At 51.4% G+C, this 21,367-nt stretch overlaps 1 protein-coding gene across 9 annotated transcripts in view; it reads left to right on the top strand.

The window, feature by feature from the left end:
• Positions 1 to 21,367, top strand: part of EPS15L1 (epidermal growth factor receptor pathway substrate 15 like 1) — a 117,018-nt gene that overhangs the window by 44,746 nt on the left and 50,905 nt on the right. For all 9 annotated transcript variants that reach the window (XR_008516424.2, XM_009252924.4, XM_009252925.4 and 6 more), the window contains exons 9-13: positions 1,873 to 2,106; positions 5,779 to 5,936; positions 9,139 to 9,295; positions 9,608 to 9,693; positions 13,301 to 13,373. Coding sequence is in view for 8 of the 9 variants with exons in the window: in XM_009252924.4 (XP_009251199.2) it covers positions 1,873 to 2,106; positions 5,779 to 5,936; positions 9,139 to 9,295; positions 9,608 to 9,693; positions 13,301 to 13,373 (708 nt within the window). In the remaining variant the exon portion in view is untranslated. The remainder of the gene's footprint in view (positions 1 to 1,872; positions 2,107 to 5,778; positions 5,937 to 9,138; positions 9,296 to 9,607; positions 9,694 to 13,300; positions 13,374 to 21,367) is intronic.

Raw genomic sequence — 21,367 nt, 5'->3', positions numbered from 1 at the left:
AGCGACCTCCCCCCTTGGCCTCCGACAGAAAATTCTTTTGAAAACCCTTCACTCAAATTTCCCAGTGTCGCTAATTTACTACATTTGTTTTATCTTTCTCTTCCCTCCCTCCATAACTCTCTCGCCCTCCCCACTGCTGCACGAAGTTTTCCTGTGAACCATTTTAGAGTTAAGTTGCAGACATGATGCCTCTTCATCCACAAACACTTCAGTGCATATTTCCTAAAAACAAGGACTTCTCTTACACATAACCATTATCCACTTCAAAATCAGGAAATTCACATGATAGCATTGCATTTATGATGTTTTCATTATATCCTATATATACACCTTATATTCTGTATGAGCGTATCTATTATTATCTAATCCCAGGATATTACTCAGATTTTATCAGTTGTCCCAAAAATGTCTGTTGTGTCTAAAGAGAACCCAGTCCTGTGTGTTACATCCTGTTGTCCTTTGTCTTTCGTTTCCTGGAATCTAGAACAGTTCCTCCGTCTCTCTTTGTGTCTCTCGACGTGGACTTTTTGTTTTTTTGTTGTTGTTGTTTTGTTTTTGAGAGGGAGTCTCACTCTGTCACCTAGGCTGGTGTGCAGTGGCATGATCTTAGCTCACTGCAACCTCCATCTCCTGGATTCAAGCGATTCTTCTGCCTCAGTCTCCCAAGTAACTGGGATTATAGGTGCCCACCACCACGCCCGGCTAATTTTTTTTTGAATTTTTAGTAGAGATGTGGTTTCTCCCTGTTGGCCGGGCTTGTCTTGAACTTCTGACCTCAGGTGATCTGCCCGTCTTGGCCTCCAAAGTGCTGAGATTACAGGCATGAGCCACCGTGGCTGGCTTCAACGTGGGCATTTTGAAGAGCGCAGGCCAGCAGTTATGGAGTGTCCCTGGGCCTGGGCCTGGCTGCCGGGTCCTCTTGATGACCCAGGTCATGCACTCCTGTGAGACAGGAATCCCACAGAGGTCACACCCACCCCACATGGGCCTCCCACCTAGGGGAACGTGATATCAACATGTCTTCTTACTGCCATGTTGACATTCATCACTGGGTCAAGGTGGGTCAAGGTTGTGGGTTCCTGTGGGTAGTTGCTCTTTTTCCCTCTGTGCTCAGTTCATCTCTTGTGGGGGACGCCTTGATACTGTCAACAACTGTGACTCTCATACTCTTCTGTGAGAGTTCCACCATCACTGATGAGTCTTGCCTTAATCTGGCAAGATTAATTACGATGATGGTGGCTGCCAAACGGTGATGTGCTCATCAAAACCATCATTCCTTGCACTTTTATTAGTTGGCCTTCTACAAGGAATTTATTTCTATGGCTGTGGCCTGCCTCATGGATGCATCCTCAGTTCCACTGTTTTTTGTTTTATTTTGTTTTATAGAGACAGGGTCTCGCTCTGTCACCCAGGCTGGAGTGCAGTGGTGCGATCACAGCTCACTGCAGCCTCCATCTCCTGGGCTCAGGCGATCCTCCCACCTCAGCCTCCCAAGTAGCTGGGACTACTCCTGAATGTCTTGAAGTACAGGTCTCTCTTCTGGTGTCTTTAGACTTTCAAATCCAGTACTGGGAAGGTGCCAGCCCTGGAGCTGGTGGCCTCCCTGAGTGGTGAAGGGATGCATACGGAGTGTGGCTTGATTGGATTCTTTCTGTGTGCATTTCAGTCTCGAGGATTAATTCAACACGTCTTGGAAAGTTACACATGAAAGATAACTCATCAGGAGCGATTTCTTTTCACTCTGGTCAGCTTGGGAGCATCCTCACAGAGTGTCCTGTCACTGCAGCCCCCAAAAGGGCTGCCCTCTGCCTTCTCCTGATGGTCCCAGCCCCAGCCTTGCCCCTTCAATGCCATTGTTGTTTGCACCTGCAGGCCATGCACTTGGTGTACCGAGCCCTGGAGAAGGAGCCCGTGCCCTCTGCCTTGCCCCCGTCCCTCATCCCACCCTCCAAGAGAAAGAAGACTGTGTTCCCTGGCGCCGTCCCCGTCCTGCCCGCCAGCCCCCCACCAAAAGACAGCCTCCGCTCCACGCCGTCCCACGGCAGCGTCAGCAGCCTCAACAGCACAGGGAGCCTGTCCCCCAAGCACAGCCTCAAGCAAACACAGGTACGGAGCCCTCAATGGGCACAGCCCCCTCTCAGAGCACAGTAGGATGTTTCTTGGGAGTTCTTAACATGCAACCCCAGAACAGTCAAGTTTGTGATGAAATGTTTTTAAAAAATATTTGCGGCCAGGCGTGGTGGCTCACGCCTGTAATCCCAGAACTTTGGGAGGCCGAGGTGGGCAGATCTCAAAGTCAGGAGATCGAGACCATCCTGGCCAACATGGTGAAACCCCGTCTCCACTAAAAATACAAATAAATTAGCTAGGCGTGGTGGTGCACACCTGTAATCCCAGCCACTTGGGAGGCTGAGGCTAGAGAATTGCTTGAACCTGGGAGACGGAGGTTGCAGTGAGCTGAGATTGCACCACTGCACTCCAGCCTGGGCAACAAGAGCAAAACTCTGTCTCAAAAAAAAAAAAAGTATTCATTTATCTCATTATTTCAATAGAGATGAGGTCTCCCCATGTTACCCAGGCTGGTCTTGAACTCCTTGGCTCAAGTGATCCTCCTGCCTCGGCCTCCCAAAGTGCTGGGATTACAGGCGTGAGCCACTGTGCCCAACCTGTGTCTGCAGAGCTCTTGCCAAGAGTTTTATTAAGTATTGAAGGTCAGGTTAGGGGAGGTGCTTTACTGGCAACAAAGCTAGTGGGGCCAAACTTGCTGGCGGGCACAAGTCACCCAGCTTCATAACCCACCTCTCTAGTGATCTTCTGGTGGTTCTCTCAAGACCCTCTGACTAGACCGATTTTACCAGTGGCCCCTGTTGGGCAGGGGTGGGAGGGTACAGCTCCTGCCCCCAGGATGGCACTGGTCGGATCACAGTCATGAAAACGAGCATTTCTGGGGGCCTACAGTCCACATGCTCCCCCTACTCCAACTTCCTCATCTCCAGGCCAGCAACGCTCTTGTCTGGGGCCCCCAAGGGCCACCCGATTTTGCCCTCATGCCAGGTTTGAGTGAAGCCACTTCCAGCCACCAGGGTCTGATCTCCTTCCTTTGGGACCTGTGGCTGCTGAGCCGGCCTTAAAGCCCAGCCTCCACTGGGAGAGCCAGCTCCACGGGCAAGGCTGCCCCGTGTAGGGTTCACAGCCAAGTTGGCAGAGTATGCTGCTAACATACTCTGAGGTTCCAGAAATCAGGCAGTGAATTCCTTTTGTTTGCCCAGCAAATGTTATTAGGACTCTTGTCATCCCAGAGCTATAATTTCATACGTAATTTCTTCTTGGGACCTGTGGGACACAGAACGCCCCTTGTTTCTGTGACCTGCCACAGCTCAGCTTGTCTGACTCCCATTACCTCTTTGTGATCCCTGGCTTCTGAGGTTAGCTTTCTGTAGCCCCGTGACTTAAAGGCAGCAAGCCCATTTCTCATTAGAATTCCTTTATTGGCATCTTTACGTCCACCAGACTTGAGAAGGCTCACAAAATTTACACAGTACAATGCTACAAGTAAAAATCAAGTTGCTCTTGCCATCTGAACTCTCATCATTTGAATTAGATCCATAGATTTTTTTTTTTTAATATATAAGAGACAGGATCTTGCTCTGCTGCCCCGGCTGGAGTGCAGTGGTGCAATCACGGCTCACTGCTATCTCAGTCTCCTGGGCTCAAGTGATCCTTCCACCTCAGCCTCCCTAGTAGCTGGGACAGGCGGATGCCACCACACCTAGCTAATTTTATTTATTTATTTATGTATTTATTTAGTAGAGATGGGGTCTTGCTGTGTTATACTGGCTGGCCTTGAACTCCTGGGCTTGAGATATCTTCCTGCCTTGGCCTCCCAAAGTGCTGGGATTACAGGCGTGAGCACTGTGCCTGGCCTAGCTCCATAGATTTTGATAAATTGTTTGATCAAGTCCTTGCTGTACTTCATCACACATACTTGCTATGTGAAACCCCTGAACTAAGCTGATCTGAGTCACATGGTATCCCTTGTTTCCCAAGCTTGCTTTCTGAATTCCCCGAGTTGGTATCAGGAGCCACCCACGTGGCTCCATCTGCCCTGGCGGGGTTGGGGCTGCATGAATGTTGGTGGGGCCTCGTGAGTGGATTTAGACATCACAGGATGCTTGTTCATGAAGAGTAAATGAGTTTAACCATTGTTTCCCAGTCTTGACCATGAGTCCCTTCTCCTCAATCCTATGGACATCTTTGGGTTGTCAACACTGTGAGAACTCTTTGAGAAATCCTTTTTTTTTTTTTCCCGAGACGGAGTCTTGCTCTGTCACCCAGGCTGGAGTGCAGTGGCACAATCTCAGCTCACTGCAACCTTCGCCTCCCAGGTTCAAGCAATTCTCCTGCCTCAGCCTCCCGAGTAGGTGGGATTACAGGTGCCCAGTACCACACCTGGCTAATTTTTCGTGTTTTTAGTAGAGACGGGGTTTCATCATGTTGGCCAACCTGGTCTCGAACTCCTGGCCTCAGGTGATCCACCCACCTCAGCCTCCCAAAGTGCTGGGATTATAGGCGTGAGCCACTGCACCCAGCCTAAGAAATCCTTTCATAACTAAGAGGAATGACTTTGAGTGGCAGTTTCAGGCATCATGGCGTTCACTGAAGGTGAGGAGTGGGGTGCGGCTTTTCTGTACAGTTGCTGCGTGGAGGAGGAACAATTGATCCCTCTAGCCACATTTGCCTGTCCTTTTTCTCTCCACTCCCTCATCATCTAGATAATTCAATCAAGTGTTTATTCTCATTGCTATTATGAGATTGTTTAAAAAGAGTGATTGGTATAAATATTTTTAAAAAAAAGGGAAGAGGAAAAGCACGTCTAGAGTTCGGGACACAGATGCCGTGAACTGTGGCGTGGTGGGTGTATTGAAGGCCCGCGGTAATGCAGGCGGAGTAGGCCATGGAAGGGGCCTGCCCCCGAGTGCCTGAGGGTCCTTGATGCCTCTGAACCAGAAGGTGACCGGGCCCTGGTTGACCCACGATGGCGTTTGCCTCTCAAGTTAACTGTGAGCCGGTGGTGAGAGGGGCTGCATGTGCAGCAGGTGGCCCAGCCCCAGGGCTGTGAACCTCAAGCTGCACTGGGCTCATGGCTCCGTCTGCCCTTGGTGGGGTTGGGGCTGCATGAATGTTGGTGGGGCCTCGTGGGTGGTGGCCCTCTTGAATGGTGGGGTCTCATTTGTTACCTGTCAGTGACGTGTGTGTACTCACACCTTGGGGGTATCTTTGTTGTCTCAGGGACATAGAAGGGTGGTCTTCAGAGTCCTGGGACGGGACACTTTGGCTGCCTGTAGGGCAGCCTTTGCGGGCGGAGGAGTGGGAGGACCAGGGGGGCTGGCATGTGGCCGGGCTGGCTCTCCAGGGATGGTCCTTCCAAGTGGGTGCTCGGGAGGGTCTTTCCTGGCATGCTTGAACCCATCCCCTGAAGATCACAGCCTCCCTCACGCCCTGGGCGGGGGTGGATGGACAAGGAGAGAGGGTGATGGGGTGGAGAGAGGTGCAGACTGGCATCTGGGTGAGCTTCACAGAGCCAGCCTCAACCTGTCTCAGCCTCAGTTTCGCCAGTTACAGAACAAGGATCTCGTCTGCCCTCTCGGCTCATGGAAGTGAGGAGAGTTTGATGCCAAATGTGCATGGAAGTGCTTTAATTGCCCCATCATCAAAAAGCATGTGTCTGGGGGTCATAAAAAGCTTCCAGATTAACTGTTTTGCCAAAAACTGTTTCAGCCAACAGTGAACTGGGTGGTGCCCATGGCAGACAAGATGCGATTTGATGAGATATTCCTGAAGACTGACCTGGACCTGGACGGCTACGTGAGCGGCCAGGAGGTGAAGGAGATCTTCATGCACTCGGGCCTCACCCAGAACCTTCTAGCACACATATGGTAAGGCTGTGGCTGTGTGTGGCTCCAGGGGGCCTGTGGGTGAAGACTGTAGAGGGTGGTGGTCAGGGGGCCCCCTCCAGCCTGTCACAGGCTTCCGTTGTGTCTGGCGTCCTTTATTCTCCCTAGCCTGACAGAGGCTGAGCAAGGTGCACGTGCCAAGGCTCGAACCCCGCGCTCCGTGACGGTCAGTTCACTGTCTTTCAGTCGGAAGGGCCTGTGGTCCGTCTTAAGAGCTCCCAGGCCATTTGCTTACACAGCTGGGCCCTATTCTTGCTGGCTGTGATGCTGGTTCTAACAGGAGGCCTGGCCTTTGTCACAGCCGTCTCCGGGAGTTGCAGGCAGCAGGGCCTTGGAGCCTCTAGCAGAGTGGCCTGGGGGGGTGAGGGTGGGGGCGGGGGCTACAGCTGCCTCCTGCAGGAGGCCCTGCTCTGGAAAGGCCAGTGCTTTGGCTCCCGGTGGGAGGGTGAGCACAAGGAGACCCTGTCTGCATCTCAGAGCCCAGTCGAGGAGTCGGCCTCAACCCCTCTTTTCCCCAGGGCTGGACATAGCCGACTTCATAGGGCTGGGGCACTCCTCTTGCCACTGGCCAGGGCTGAAGTCACTTTTGTGGCCTTAGAGAAGGCTTCACTTGGGAGCTATCAAAAGGAGAGAATTGCTGGATAATTCTCGAGAGGCAAATCCCTCCAAGTAGAGCAGTGAAATTCAGGATGTTACTTAGTGGCTTGGGGGAAATGACTGTCCTTAGTGGTAATTCACAGATGTCCACACTGTGAGGTGGGAGCCTGAGAACCAGCTGTCCCAGAGTCATCACCCAAACGGCCAAGCTGCCTCCAACTGGCTAGGGACAGTGGGTCTCAGCTGCCTCAGATCCATTGTCCCTTTTAGAAACCAACAAAACACAGTGTCCCCTTTATGACTCTGAAACCAACACACATACAGTTACTGGTTAGCGCTGTGACACCCTGACTGTCATGTCCAGGGGGCAGTAGAGGGAAAGTAATTTATAATGCATGCTGCAATTGATACATGATGTAACGACATGGAAATGACACAGGAAATCACTAATCCACCTGGATCAAAAGAAGGAACTCAGAGGTCATTCCATGCGGGCAGCAAAGGGGAAGGAAAGGATGATCGGGCTCTTGAATAAACAACTATGAGAAAAGAAGTCTAGATGTGTCTGCGAGTGGCTGGGGCAGGGCATGGCCCAATGTAGATGACACACCAGGAGGGACTGGGAGGAGGGGGAGCATGAAGACAGAGGCTTTGTCCCTGCGATGGCTGCCACCGTATGGGTCAGCAGAGCAGGATGTGGTGTCAGAGCCGGATGGCCGCTGACTGAGCCACCCCTAAGCTTGCTTCTCTTTCTTTCTCTCAGAACCTTCCACAGGTGGGCCTTGGAGCCCACGCTCCTTGAGAGATGGCAGGAGCAGAGAAGGGGCGGGAGTGGAGAGGCAGCTGCAGCCCACGAGCAGGCTGGGGCCTGCAGGGGCAGACTGGGGAGAGACAGTGGCAGTATGAAATCGTCAGGGCCTCGAACTGTGGGGACAACTAGGCATTTATCAGCAATGTTCCTTGAGATCTGCTCATTCTCCGCAGCTCTGTTCACGGACCGCATTTGGGTATAAAAAAGTCTGTTAGAACGGTCCCAGCTCTCTTTTGGTAAAGAGGGGGAAACTTCTGTCGTAACGGCTTCTGCCGCCACTACACGGGAGGTGGGAAACAAGGTCCCATGTTGAGAGGGCAGCATGGGTGAAGGAAGACATTTTTCATAGATGCCAAGGGCCTTGTCCTTACTCCACAAGGGTCCCTTCCCTTCCTGGCTGGCTCCTCGTTTTTTTGTTTGTTTGTTTGTTTGTTTGTTTTGAGACAGAGATTCACTGTTGCCCGGGCTGGAGTACACTGGCGCGATCTTGGCTCACTGAAATCTCTGCCTCCCGGGTTCAAGTGATTCTCGTGCCTCAGCCTCCTGAGCAGCTGGGATTACAGGCACATGCCACTATGCCCGGCTAATTTTTGTATTTTTAGTAGAGGTGGGATTTCCCCATGTTGGCCAAGCTGGTCTTGAACTCCTGACCTCAGGTGATCCGCCCACCTCAGCTCCCAAAGTGTTGAGAACACAGGCATGAGCCACTGCACCTGGCCCTGGCTGGCTCCTTGATTATGAGTGTCGCGGAGCCCCTCACCTCAGCTCCACAGTACCACTGTGTGCTGCTATTCAAATGCTGCCTTGGCCCATCTTTCAGGACATCCAAGAGCCATGTGGGCAGGGGACGCTTAGTTGTAGGGGAGTGTCCTGTGCATTGTGGCCATGCCCCTGTGGCAGCCTCATTTGGGCACAAGAGGAGTGTTTTAGACCATTGGGCTGCTGTGACAAAGTGCCATAGACAGAGTGGCTTAGAAACAGACGTTTCTCACAGCTCTGCGGGGTGGAAGTCCGTGATCCAGGCACCGGCAGATCCAGTGTCTGGTGAGGGCTCACTGTCTAGTTTGTAGACGGCCACCTGCTTGCTGTGTGCTCACATAGCAAAAGGAGCAGAGAGAGCCTTCTGGGGCCTCTTTTATAAGGGCACTAATCCCACTCCTGAGGCTCCACCCTCATGACCTCATTACCTCCCAGAAGCCCCACCTCCCAACACCATCCCATTGAGGGATAGGATTTGGACATAGGAATCTGGGGGGACATAAACGTTCCGTTCATAACAAGGAAAGAGAGTCGTTGCTGATTCGTCCTTCATCATGATGACACCCCAAAGTGTTGCTGCCATCCCCACTGAAGGCCAGTGGCCAGGTCCATTCAGATGACCCAGAGCTGCAGGGACAATGCTTGGTCTCAGCACCCATTTCCACGGAAGGGCTGGTCTACTCCACGCCTGCGGCATCAGAGCCTGCCCCACACACGAGATAAGCCAAAGGAAGAGGCAGTTGCATCTCAGCCCTAGTGAGGTTTTCCCAGGGGGTCAGCTCCTCAGCCCATGGTCAGGGGCTTGGGGTTCTTCAGCTCTGACAGCCCTCCTAGGGCGGGGGACACTGGGAGTGGGGAACCCCTGGGCCACTTCCTGGGAAGGAGATGTGAAGTAGGGAAGGAGCTGGGGCTTGCCACCATGCCCTGCCGTTGTTTTTTGAAAAGCATGGGATCGGTAACGTGTGTTCAGGCTGAGTCGGCGCCCGTGATGTGTAATTAGCATCCCATTTCTCCCAGGGCTCTGGCCGATACGAGGCAAACGGGGAAGTTAAGCAAAGACCAATTCGCGTTAGCTATGTATTTCATTCAGCAGAAGGTCAGTAAAGGCATCGACCCCCCTCAAGTCCTCTCGCCGGACATGGTCCCGCCTTCGGAGAGAGGCACGCCCGGCCCGGTGAGTGGTGCTGGTCATGCCCTGAGGGTATTGACATCCCTTCCCATCGCCTGCCACCAGGTGGCACGGGTGGCACACGAGTCCACAGTCGGTGGCAGTTGCTGCCTGTGGTCCCTGCCTTCCTCAACAGGGGCCCCTGGGAGGGTGGCTTGGCTGCCCAGGTATTTCCCCAGGCAGGGGGCTGGCACTTTCGCTACCTCACCCTATATACTAAAGGGACAATTTTATCCCTGGGCCCGAGACCTGCTGGTGCCTCCTGTCAGGTGATGTCAGGTTGCTAATTAGAGATCTCGCCTCTGAATTCGATTCTAGGACAGTTCAGGCTCTCTCGGCTCTGGGGAGTTTACTGGCGTGAAGGAGCTTGATGACATCAGTCAAGAGATCGCCCAGTTACAAAGGTATGTTGGAAACGGCCCTTCCCTCCACATCCAAACGTTACACAAACTCTCCCAGGTTGTTATCGGAAATATCAGAAGCTCACCTGGAAGTTTGCTCATCACAGGTTTATTCAGAAGGAAGGAAAAGATACAGCTTCTGAGGTCCTAAACTGGCTCAAGGGGCTCGAAGAATGACATCTTCCATTAGAATCAGCCTCAGCCAGAGCCCGTAGCAGCTGTGTGGTCCCAGGCAGGTCTTGACCAGAGCCTGTGGGTGGCAGCTGTGTGGCAGACCTGCCCAGGCAGGTCGTGGGCAGAGCCTGTGGCAGCTGTGTGGTCCCAGGCAGGTCGTAGGCAGAGCCCATGGCAGCTGTGTGGTCTCAGGCAGGTCGCAGCTCAGTAGCCCCAGGCATCAGCCCCTCCCCAGTGCTAGGAAGGCCTTGTTATCCTTGACAGTAGAGCAATTGGGTCTCGGATGGTGAGGAGCGGGCTTAGGACCCAGCAGCTGAAGGTGTGAAAGGGCCTCCAGGTCTCTGGCTCCCCTCCTTGCCTAGTGCCTTAGTTTCCTCGTGTGTAAACGAGGGCTTTGGATGGGTTGTCTGTACTTTTAGAGTCTGGTATAAAGAAATGCAGCCACTTCCTGTATTCCCCTCTGGATCCTCTTCAAGAATGACATCCTTTTTTGTTGTTTGTTTTTCAGACAGGGTCTCGCTCTGTCACCCAAGCTGGAGCGTAGTGGCGTGATCATGGCTCACTGTAGCGTCTGTCTGCTAGGCTTAAGCAATCCTCCCACCTCAGCCTCCTGAGTAGCTAGGATGCACCACCATGCCGGCTAGATTTTTTTTTTTTTTTAATTTGAGACAGAGTCTCATTCTGTCACCGAGGTTGGAGTGCAGTGGTGTGATCTCAGCTCACTGCAGCCTCTGCCTCCTGGGCTCAAGTGATCTTCTCACTCAGCCTCCCAGGTAGCTGAGAGTACAGGTGCATGCCACCATGCCTGGCTAATTTTTTTGTATTTTTTGTAGAGACGGGGTTTCGCCATGTTGCCTAGGCTGGTCTCGAACTCCTGAGCTCAAGTGATCCTCTGGCCTTGGCCTCCCAAAGTGCTGGGGTTACAGGCGTGAGCCACTGTGCCAGCCAGCATCTTTCTTCCAGTCGATTCTAGGACAGGGTGGACTCTTGTGATGTGGGGGCACCATGCAGAAGGGCCCAAAGGTGCTTTGCCTTCTGTGGGAAAAAGATTGTTTACTTGGCTGAAAATGGAAAGGGCTTTGACTTTTCCAGGGAGGACTGGATCCTGGTCCTAGCTGGGGGATCCCTGGGGGTCATATTAACAGGTGCAGTATTCTGTCAGCTCCTCTGGGCTTGGTTTTGTGCTGTTAGCAGAGCCCTGATGAGCAAAGGCAGGTTAGGTCTTCGAGGGGATCAAGGTGGGTGGCTGGTTAGAAAACCTCAGCCACGGCCTGAGTCAGGCACCCCACTTCATGTTCAGTGCAGTGGACAGTTCCTGTTCTGTCTCGGCTCCTGGGGGCCGTGTTATCCAAACTGGTGATCAGCAAGGATGTGCAGCCTGACAAGGCTGAGGGTGTCTTGAGGATGCAGGGCCAGCATCCTACAGCCTGGGCAGGCCTGAGAATCAGGACCGGCAGGCCAAGGATGGAGGGAGCCCCCGTCGTGCAAGGGTCCTGGTTTAGGAAGGGACGCTGGGGTGTGAATCACCCCAGTGTGGCCTCAGACAGCCAGGAGCCTTGTTTACCCAATGTGGAGGTGACAGGCTGGTGTGCGCAGAGCGCCCATCTGTAGGAGACTGGGGCCTGCAGCGGCCCCTTGAGCAGGTGGCTCTGAGAGTGGCCCTTGGATTGGGGGAGTGTGGGCTGAGCTTTCCTCTTATGATTTCACACTGCCATAAGCCAGCAAGGGCATGTGAGGTCCTTCAGTTTAAAGAGCACTTTGTATTGTAAGTTTCTGGGCTTGTGGAAATGAATATTCCAATGATCACTTACTGTGTGTCTGGCGACATATCCCTGAGACGGCCTTATTGTTGCGCAAGTCCTGGGTCCCCGGGCAGGAGGCAGGGTCCGTTAGACACATGGTGTTCCTGTCCCTGAGGTAGCCTCTTTGGGCACAAGAGGAGGGTCTTAGTCCATTCAGACTGCTATAACAGACCACTGTGAATGGGTGGCTTAAACATCAGACATTTTGCACAGTTCTGGAGGCTGCAAAGTCCAACCTTAAGATACCAGCAGATCCGGTCTGCTGAGGGCCCATTTGCTGATTCCTGGAGAGTCACCTTCTTGACGTGTCCTCACAGGGCAAAAGGAGCAAAGGAAGCTCTCTGGGGTCCTTCTTATAAGGGTACTTAACCCTGGGCCTTGTGGCTCACACCTGTAATCAATTTTTCCTGTTCCAAGCCACCCAGTTGGTGATTTGTTACAGCAGTGCTAGGAAATACATACATGAATTCTATCTCAGTTTAAAAATAAAAGAAGGCCGGGTGCTGTGGCTCATACCTGTAATCCAAGTGCTTTGGGAGGCCAAGGCAAGAGGATCGGTTGAACCTAGGAGGTCCAGACCAGCCTGGGCCATATAATGAGACCTCGGCTACAAAAAAAATAAAAATTAGCCAGGCCTGGTGGGGCACACCTGTGGTCCTAGCTACTCAGGAGGCTAAGGTGGGAGGATTGCTTGAGCCCAGGAAGTCAAGGATGCAGTGAGCTATGATCGTGCTACTGCAGTCCAGCCTGGGTGACAGAGCAAGCCTGTCTCAAAAAAAAATGCCAGGTGTGTTGGCTAACGCCTATAATCCCAGTACTTTGGGAGGCTGAGGCGGGCGGATCACTAGGTCAGGAGATCAAGACCATTCTGGCCAACACAGTGAAACCCCGTCTCTACTAAAAATACAAAAATTAGCCGGGCATGGTGGCACGTGCCTGTAGTCCCAGCTACTCGGGAGGCTGAGGCAGGAGAATCGCTTGAACTGGGGAGGCGGAGGATGCAGTGAGCTGAGATTGCGCCACTGCACTCCAGCCTGGGTGACAGAGCGAGACTCTGTCTCAAAAAAAAAAAGTAGTAGTTCAGACAGGCTCTCCTGGGCTGTCTGGGGTGTCATAGGCTGAGGTCAAGGCGTCGGCTGGGCTGGGCTCTTGTTGGAGGCTCTAGGGGAAGAATCTGTTTCCAGGCTCATTCAGGTGTTGGCAGAATCCATTTCCCTGCGGCTGGGGATCCGTGGTCTCTTTTTCCTTGCTGAGCGTCAGCCAGGGCCACTCTGTGCTCCTGGACACTGCCCCTGTTCCCCCTCACGTGGCCCCTCCACCTTCAAAGTCAGCAAGGGTGCGTTGGGTCCTTATCACACTTGGGATGTCTCTGACTTCTGCTTGGGCCACCAGGTGGAGAAAGCGCGCTGCTTTTAGAGGGTGGTTACGTTGGGAGCAATCCCTCCCGTGATCGCAGGTCCTACCTACAGTCGATGGGAAAGGGACTGTACAGGGCGAGCAGCTGCTGGGGCTCCTTCTTAGACTTCTGCCAGCACACAGAGGGGCTTTTGTGGGGGTGAACAGAATCAGGCCTTGGGAAGGGGTGGAGGCTTATTATTCACTCTTGTTTTCATGAAATATTTTTAAACATTCAGAGAGAAATATTCACTGGAACAAGACATTCGAGAAAAGGAAGAGGCAATCAGACAGAAAACCAGCGAGGTACAGGTAAGGGTCTCGCTCGTTTTGGTTACATCTACTTTGTGCTAAATGCAGTTCAGGAAAACTTCCCTCCCTGGCTGGTGGTGGGGAAGGGCAGGGGTCTGCCCTGGATGGAAACATGAGCTCTTGGGGGCTGCAGAATGAAGTTTTGTTTTTTTTTCAGGCTGAATTCACTTTATTTTTCTTGTATAAAAACCCTATGTTGTAGCCACAGCTGGAGCGTGGGTCCTCTGCATGGAGACTCCGGTGTAGGTCTTGACAAGGTGGTCAGTTTTGAATACAGTCTCCTTCCAGAGGTTGGGAGTCAGGTAGCTGTAGGTCTTAGAGATGGCATCAAAGGTGGCCTTGGCGAAGTTGCCCAGGATGGCAGTGCAGCCCCTGGCTGAGTGTAGCAGTCATTGATACTAGCCATCATGAGCAGCTTCTTGGGCACAGGTGCTGAGACAATGCCAGCGCCCCTGGGCGTGGGGATGAGTTACACCAGCAGAGTTGCAGTGGCCTGTCACCTTGCAAGGGACAATGTGGGGTTTGCCGATCTTGTTTCCCCAGTAGCCTCTGCACACGGGGACAGTGGAGAGCTTGGCCAGGATGATGGCCCTGCGGATGGCAGTGGCCGCCTCGTTGGAGCAGTTAACACCCAGACCGATGTGGCCATTGTAGTCCCTGATAGCAGCAAATGCCTTGAAGCTGGTGCACTGGCTGGCGCGGGTCTGTTTCTGCACTGGCATAATCTTCAAAACCTCATCCTTGAGAGAGGCCCCCGGCAAAAGTCAATGATCTCAGATTCCTTGATGGGCGGGAGAAGAGATAGCTCTCCTCCAGGGACTTGATCTTCACATCCTTGACCAGGCGGCCCAGCTTGGTGATGGGCATCCGCTCCTTATCCTCGGCCTTGCCTCTGCAAGCTCCGTGACCTTGGTCCCGGCCCCAGCGCCATCCACGGCCGCGACCCCAGCCCCAGATGCCACTGGTGAAACCTCTGTGGAAGTTACTGTGGTTGCCCATCCCAGGGCCTCTGACACCACCCCCCACCCCCCGCTGCACCGGTGTCATCCGCCATTTGGTGTTTTCTTGAAGAAGAAGTTTTTTTTAAAATATATATATGTATATATTTTTTTCCAAATAGAGACGGGGTCTCAAACTCTTGAGCTCAAATGATTCTCATGCCTCGGCTTCTCAAAGTGTTAGGATTATAGGTGTAAGCCACCAAGCCTGGCGAGAGTGAAGATTTTTTTTCTTTTTTTTTAAAACGGAGTCTTGCTCTGTTGCCAGGCTGGAGTGCAGTGGCACGATCTCAGCTCACTGCAATCTCCGCCTCCTGGGTTCAAGCGATTCCCCTGTCTCAGCCTCCCAAGTAGCTGGGATTACAGGCACGCACCACCACGCCTGGCTAATTTTTTTATTTTAGTAGAGATGGGGTTTCACCATGTTGGCTAGGATGGTCTCAATCTCCTGACCTCGTGATCTGCCCGCCTCAGCCTCCCAAAGTGCTGGAATTACAGGCTAAAGTTTTTAAAGTTGCTTATAACCATAGACGGTGGCTTCTCTTTTTCTAAAATTGAGACAAGTTGGCCCTCTGTATCCAAGGGTTCTGCATCTTTGAATCTAACCAACCACAGATTAAAAAATAAATAAAAAAAATCCAAATTGATAAAACAATACAATATGATAACTATTTACATAGCATTTACATTATATTAGGTATTATAAATAACCTAGAGATGATTTAAAGTATACGAGGCTGGCTGTAGTGACTCACACCTGTAATCCCAGCACTTTGGGAGGTCGAGGCCAGAGGATCGCTTGAGCCCAAGTGTTTGAGACCAGCCTGGGCAACGTAGTGGGACCCCGTTTCTACAAAAATATTTGCAAAAGCCGGGTGTAGTGGCATGTGTCTGTAGTCCCAGTTACTCGGGAGGCTGAGGTGGGAGAATCACTTGAGCCCAGGAGTTTAAGGCAGTAGTGAGCTGTGATTGCACTACTGCACTCCACCCTGGGCAACAGAGTGAGACCCTGCCTCAAAAATAAATGAATAAGTAATATGGGGTGGTGGTAGGGTAGGGGACGTGTGTAGGTTATATGCAAACACTGAACTGTTTTATGTCACACTTGAGCATCTGCAAATTTTAATACCAATCTGAGGGATGACTATATAGTTCATGTCAAATGTGCTGTATTAAAGTGTACATTTCAGTGGTGTTTCGCATAATCACCGTGTTGATTAACCATCACTCTATCGAGTTAGAACCTGATTGTTTCTCCCATAGGCGCCAGTAGGCCCATAAAAACATCTAGCCCTGAACAGTAAATGGAAGGTTACTTTCTGAAAGATTCATCGTTAACTGTTCTCTTTCAGTGAGTGGAAGAGTTTGACACTAACTTTCCATTAACCCAAAAGGAAACCTCATCCCCATTAAGCGGTTACTTCCCATTCTCCCCTTTCTTCAGCCCCTGGCAACTACTCATCTTTTTTCTGTGTGTATGGATTTGTACCCAGCCACAATGGGGCACATTTTCTTCATCTGTTCCTCCCATCGGTGAATATTTGGGTTTTCCCACTTTTTGGCTGTTGTGAATAATGTTGCTAGGAACATTTGTCTGCAGGTTTTCGTGTGAACACCTGTTTGCATTTATCTCAGGTGGATACCTGGGAGTTCCGGACATTTCCTATCAGTGGAATCATACAACACATGACCTTTTGTGCCTGGCTTCTTCCACTCAGCATCATGTTTTTGAGGGTCATCCATATTGTAGAATGTATTAGCGTTGCATTCCTTTTTATGGCAGAATAATATTCCATTGTGTGGATGGAGCACATTTTTTGTTTTAAGAGGCAGTGTCTCACTCCGTTGCCCAGGCTGGAGTACAGTGACACAACCTTGGTTCACTGCAACTTCCGCCTCCCAGACTCAGGTGATCCTCCCATCTCAGCTTCTCAAGTAGCTGGGACTACAAGCATGCACCACCATGCTTGGCTAATTTTTAATTTTTTTTGTAGAGACAAGGTCTCACTATGTTGTCCAGGTTGGTCTCAAACTCCTGGACTCAAAGCAATCTGCCTGCCTCGGCCTCCCAGAGTGCTGGGATTACAGGCATGAGCCACCGTGCCAAGCCACGATGGGCCACATTTTACTCATCCATCCCTCAATTGATAGATGTTTGGGTTTTCCCACTTTTTGGCTTTGTAAATATTGTTGCTAGGAACATTTGTCTGCAAGTTTTTGTGTGAACACCTGTTTGCCTTTATCTCGAGTGTATACCTGGGAGTGAATTTGCTGGGCCACATGGTAACTGTTGAGGAGCTGCCAGACTGTTTTTCAAAGTGGCTGTACCATTTTACATTCCTATAAGCAGTGTACTAGGGTGCCAGCTCTGCACAGCCTCACCAACACTTACCCATTTCCCGTTTTTCCTTCTAGCCGTCGTGGTGGGTGTGGAGCACTGCCTCATTGTGGATTTCATTGGCATGTCCCTCATGCTTCCCTAGCGACGTCAAGTATCTTTCTATGTGCTTATTAGCCATTTGTATGTAGTCTTTGGAGAAAAATCATTCCGATTCCTTGCCCTTTTATATTGAAAATTTTTTTTTCTTGCCGATTTTTAAATTGCCTTTTTTTTTTTTTTTTTTGAGATGGAGTCTCACTCTGTTGCCTAGGCTGGAGCGCAAGGGTGCAATCTCAGCTCATTGCAGCCTCCGCCTCCCGGGTTCAAATGATTTTCGTGCCTCAGCTTCCCGAGTAGCTGGGATTACAGGCATGTGCCACCACACCTGGTTAATTGGGTTCTTTTTATAGCTGATTTTTTTTTTTGAGACAGAGTCTCACTCTGTGGCCCAGGCTGGAGTGCAGTGGTGTGATCTCAGCTCACTGCAACCTCCGCCTCCCAGGTTCAAGTGATTCTCCTGCCTTAGCCTCCCAAGTAGCTGGGATTATAGGTGTGCACCACCACACACAGCTAATTTTTGTATTTTTAGTAGAGACAGGGTTTCACCATGTTGGCCAGGCTGGTCTCAAACTCCTGACCTCAGGTGATCCTCCCACCTCAGCCTCCCAAAGTGCTGGGATTACAGGTGGGAGCCACTGCGCCTGGCCTATAGCTGAATTTGAAGAGTTCTTTATCATTTATAGGTAGAAGTCCTTGTCAGATATGTGACTTGCAAATACCTTCTCAGCATCCACTGAGAGTCCACTCTGGATTGTCTTTCCACATTCTTGATGGTGTCTTTTGAAGCACAAGTTGTTAATGTTGGTGAAGTCTAGTTTATCCTTTTTTTGCTGCTGTTGCATTTGGTGTCATAGCTGAGAACCCATTGCCAAATCTCAGGTCACATGATGTACCCCTGTGTTTTCTTCTAAGAGTTTTATAGTTTTCGCTTTTCCATGTAGGTCTTTGATCCATTTCTAGTTAATTTTTGTATATAGCATAAGGCAGGGATGCAATGTCATTCTTTTGCATGTGGACATCTAGTTGTCCTGGCACCATTGTTTTTATTATTTTACTTAAAAAAATTTGTTTTTAGAGACAGAGTCTTGCTCTGTTGCCCAGGCTGGAGTGCAGTGGTATGATTCTAGTTCACTGCAGCCTCAAACTCCTGGGCTCAAGGGATCCTCCTGCATCAGCTTCCTGAGTAGCTAGGACTACAGGGTGTGCACTGCCACACCTAGCTAATTCAAAAACAATTTTTTTTTTTTTTTTTTTTTGAGAGACAGGGTCTCACTCTGTTGCTCAGGCTCATCTCAAACACCTGGCCTCTAGGGATCTTCCCACTCTGGCCTCTCAAAGTGTTGGGATTACAGGTGTGAGCCACCATGCTGGGCCAGTGCCATTTGTTGAAGAGACTCTTCTTTCCCCTGTTGAATGGCCCTGGCATCCTTGTCAAGGATGAGTTGACTATAGCTGTGCGTTTACTTTTGGACCCTCAGCTCTATCCCGTTGACCTATCGGCCTCTCCTTATGCCACTACATCACTGGCTTGATTACTGCAGCTCTGTAGAAGTTTTGAAATCAGGAAATGGGCATCCTCCATCTTTTTTTTCTCTGTCAGGGTTGTCATGGCTATTCTGGGTCCCATGTGTTTCCATATGATTTTTTTTTTTTTTTTTTTTTTGAGACGCAGTCTCGCTGTCGCCCAGGCTGGAGTGCAGTGGCACGATCTCGGCTCACTGCAACCTCTGCCTCCTGGGTTCAAGTGATACTCCTGCCTCAGCCTCCCGAGTAGCTGAGAATGCAGATGTGTGCCACCACACCCAGCTAATTTTTGTATTTTTAGTAGAGATTGGGTTTCACCATGTTAGCCAGGCTGGTCTCAAACTCCTGACCTCAGATGATCTGCTTGCCTTGGCCTCCCAAAGTGCTGGCATTACAGGCGTGAGCTACCGTGCCCGGCCCCATATGAATTTTGGAATCAGCTTGTCTATTTCTGCAAAGAAGCCAGCTGGGATTCTGACAGGGATTGTGTAGACTCCGTGGACTGTTGGGGTTATTTTTGTCTTCTCTTTGCTCTGAGTTCCCCTTCCTAACCTCGAGCTGGTGGGTCTTTGTCCCTCTGGGACTTCCTGATGGCTCCTTCTCCATTATGGAATGAGGTCCAGATTCCTTCAGTTCCACACTGTTGTTACCTGGTGTCCAGAGCTACCCCACCGGGCCTAACCCTCTTCCCATCTTCCCTTCCCTTATCCATCACTCCCCTTAGATGTGGCCACCCACATCCCCAGCTCCCACAACTAACTCTGTTTCAGTTATTCTGTGTTATCACCCCCAAACTTGTTAGACTTAATGCCTCAGTTCAGGGGTTTGGAGACACAGTCTCCGTCCCATCAGCAGCCACCCCTTCTGGCCCAGGGTCTCCACTAGTGTCTAGGGGAATCCAGGAGTTGTCACGTCACGGGGGTTGGCTGCGCTGTGGCCTGGCTGAGCAATGACATTTTTCAATGAAGGGGGAAGACGGAGACTGCCCTGAAGGAAACTGCAGCTCAGTTTCCTAAATGGGGGAGAAACTATGTGCAAAAAATTACCCAGCAAGGTTTAAACAATTGTGTGTTTCAGTTTTATAGATTTTATATATCAAGAAGGGAGAAAGCAAGAATCAAGAAGGGGAAAAGAAGGCCAGGCATGGTGGCTCACACCTGTAATCCCAGCACTTTGGGAAACTGAGGCTGGCGGATCACTTGAGGCCAGGAGTTCAAGACCAGCCTGGCCAACATGGTGAAACCCAGTCTATACTAAAAATACAAAAAAACAAAAACAAAAAATCACCCAACTGGGCATGGTGGCATGCACCTGTAGTCCCAGCTACTCAGGAGACTGAGGCACGAGAATCCCTTGAACCCAGGAGGCAGAGGTTGCAGTGAGCTGAGACTGCACCACTGCACTCCAGCTTGGGTGATAGAGTGAGATTCTGTCTCAAAAGAAAAAAAAGTGCTGGGGAGCGGGGAGAAGAAAGGGAAGGGAGAGCCAAGAGTGAGTAGGGCAGGAGCTTCTGAGGAGCGGTTTAGACTGTGAGAACCCTCTTAGAGAAGTGGTGAGGTACCCTGAGCACCTTTGTCACTGCAGACGCTGACGTGGCACGTGTGTCTTAGTCCATTTGGCTTGCCATAACAGCACACCATGCACTGAGAGGCTTATAAACAACAGAAGTTTACTGCTCACAGTTCAGGAGTCTGGGAAGTCCAAGATCAAGGGGCCTGCAGATTCAGCCTCTGGTGAGGACCCACTTCCTGGTTCATAGGCAGTACCTTCTTGCTGTGTCCTCACTCAGTGGAAAGATCGAGGCAGCTCTCAGGGGCCTCTTTTATAAGGCCACTAATCCCACTCACAAGGGCTGTACCCTTATGACCTAATCACCTCCTAGAGGCCCCACACCTAATACCATCATCTTGAGGGTGAGAATTTCAACAACAGACATTCAGTACACGGCATGTGGCCAGTGAGTTCCCTCTCGTCCTCCTGTCATGCCTCTTCTGGGCAAATATTCTCTGCTCTGTGCATGAAGGGTGTAGTGTACACATTTTGTCATCTTTGGTTTGAGGAGGAGGTAAAGGAGGGACCTTCTCTGGGCAGGCCAAAGGCATTGGAGCCCCTAGTGTCCTGGAGCCATGGGCTGTGGCCTGGAAGGAGCCAGTGTGGCGCTAACTAGAACCCTGAGGCCCAGGACATCAGGGAGTTGCTGCCAGCGTTGCCCGGTGGTGGGGCCAGGGTTAGACTTAGGAGACTCTAGAGGCTTCCGTCCCTGGTGGGAGCATCGCTGGGAGCATTGGGCTACCTCGGGCTCTCTCTGTGCCCCCCACTGGACACCTCACCCATTCCCACATGTTTAAATAACACCTTGATGCTGACACGCCTGAGTCTGTGTTTCCAGCATCTTCCCTTCCTGGCACACTCACTGGAGTCTTTCTCCTGAGTTTCCTGTCGGACATGTCCAGAAGTGACCCTGATTGTCCCCTCCAGACCCAGCCCTCAAGTGAAAGGCCAGGGGCAGGGAGACTGGGGAACAGAGACCCCAGCTTCCCGAGGCATTATTTGCCTATCAAGGCAGGGAAGCGCCATGATGTTTTTGTCCCCATAGTGAGGAGAGGGGAGACCCTGGGCCACCTCTGGTTTTGTTATCTCAGGGCACCAGCCACCCCAGCAGCCCAGGCCGGCTCTGGGACTCAGCCCCACCACCCAGCCATGGCTCCCTGCAAACCCACCCCTCCTCTCCATTCTCACGATCACCACCTCACTCAGGCCCCAGCTGCTGCCTCTCCCTGGACCCCACCCTAGGCCCCTGCAGTTCCTGCGTCCTGATGGCCCCTTGCACCACGCTCCACATGGCAGCTGGAGGGAGGAGGCTTGTCACAATGCCCGTTGTGCTATTTCAGCTTTGGTTATTCATCTTAAAGACAGATAATGCATTTGCATGATTGAAAATCAGGAGGTGAGAAGGCTCTGCCGTCTCCTTGGGTGTCCCCATCCCTGGAGGTGCTGTTCATGAGCTCCTGGAGGGGGCCTTCCAGAAAGGT

Source organism: Pongo abelii, chromosome 20, assembly GCF_028885655.2.
Source record: "Pongo abelii isolate AG06213 chromosome 20, NHGRI_mPonAbe1-v2.0_pri, whole genome shotgun sequence".
Classification (NCBI taxonomy): Eukaryota; Metazoa; Chordata; class Mammalia; order Primates; family Hominidae; genus Pongo; species Pongo abelii.
Note: the sequence above shows the minus strand (reverse complement) of the source record. Positions and strands in the feature narration are given on the sequence as shown.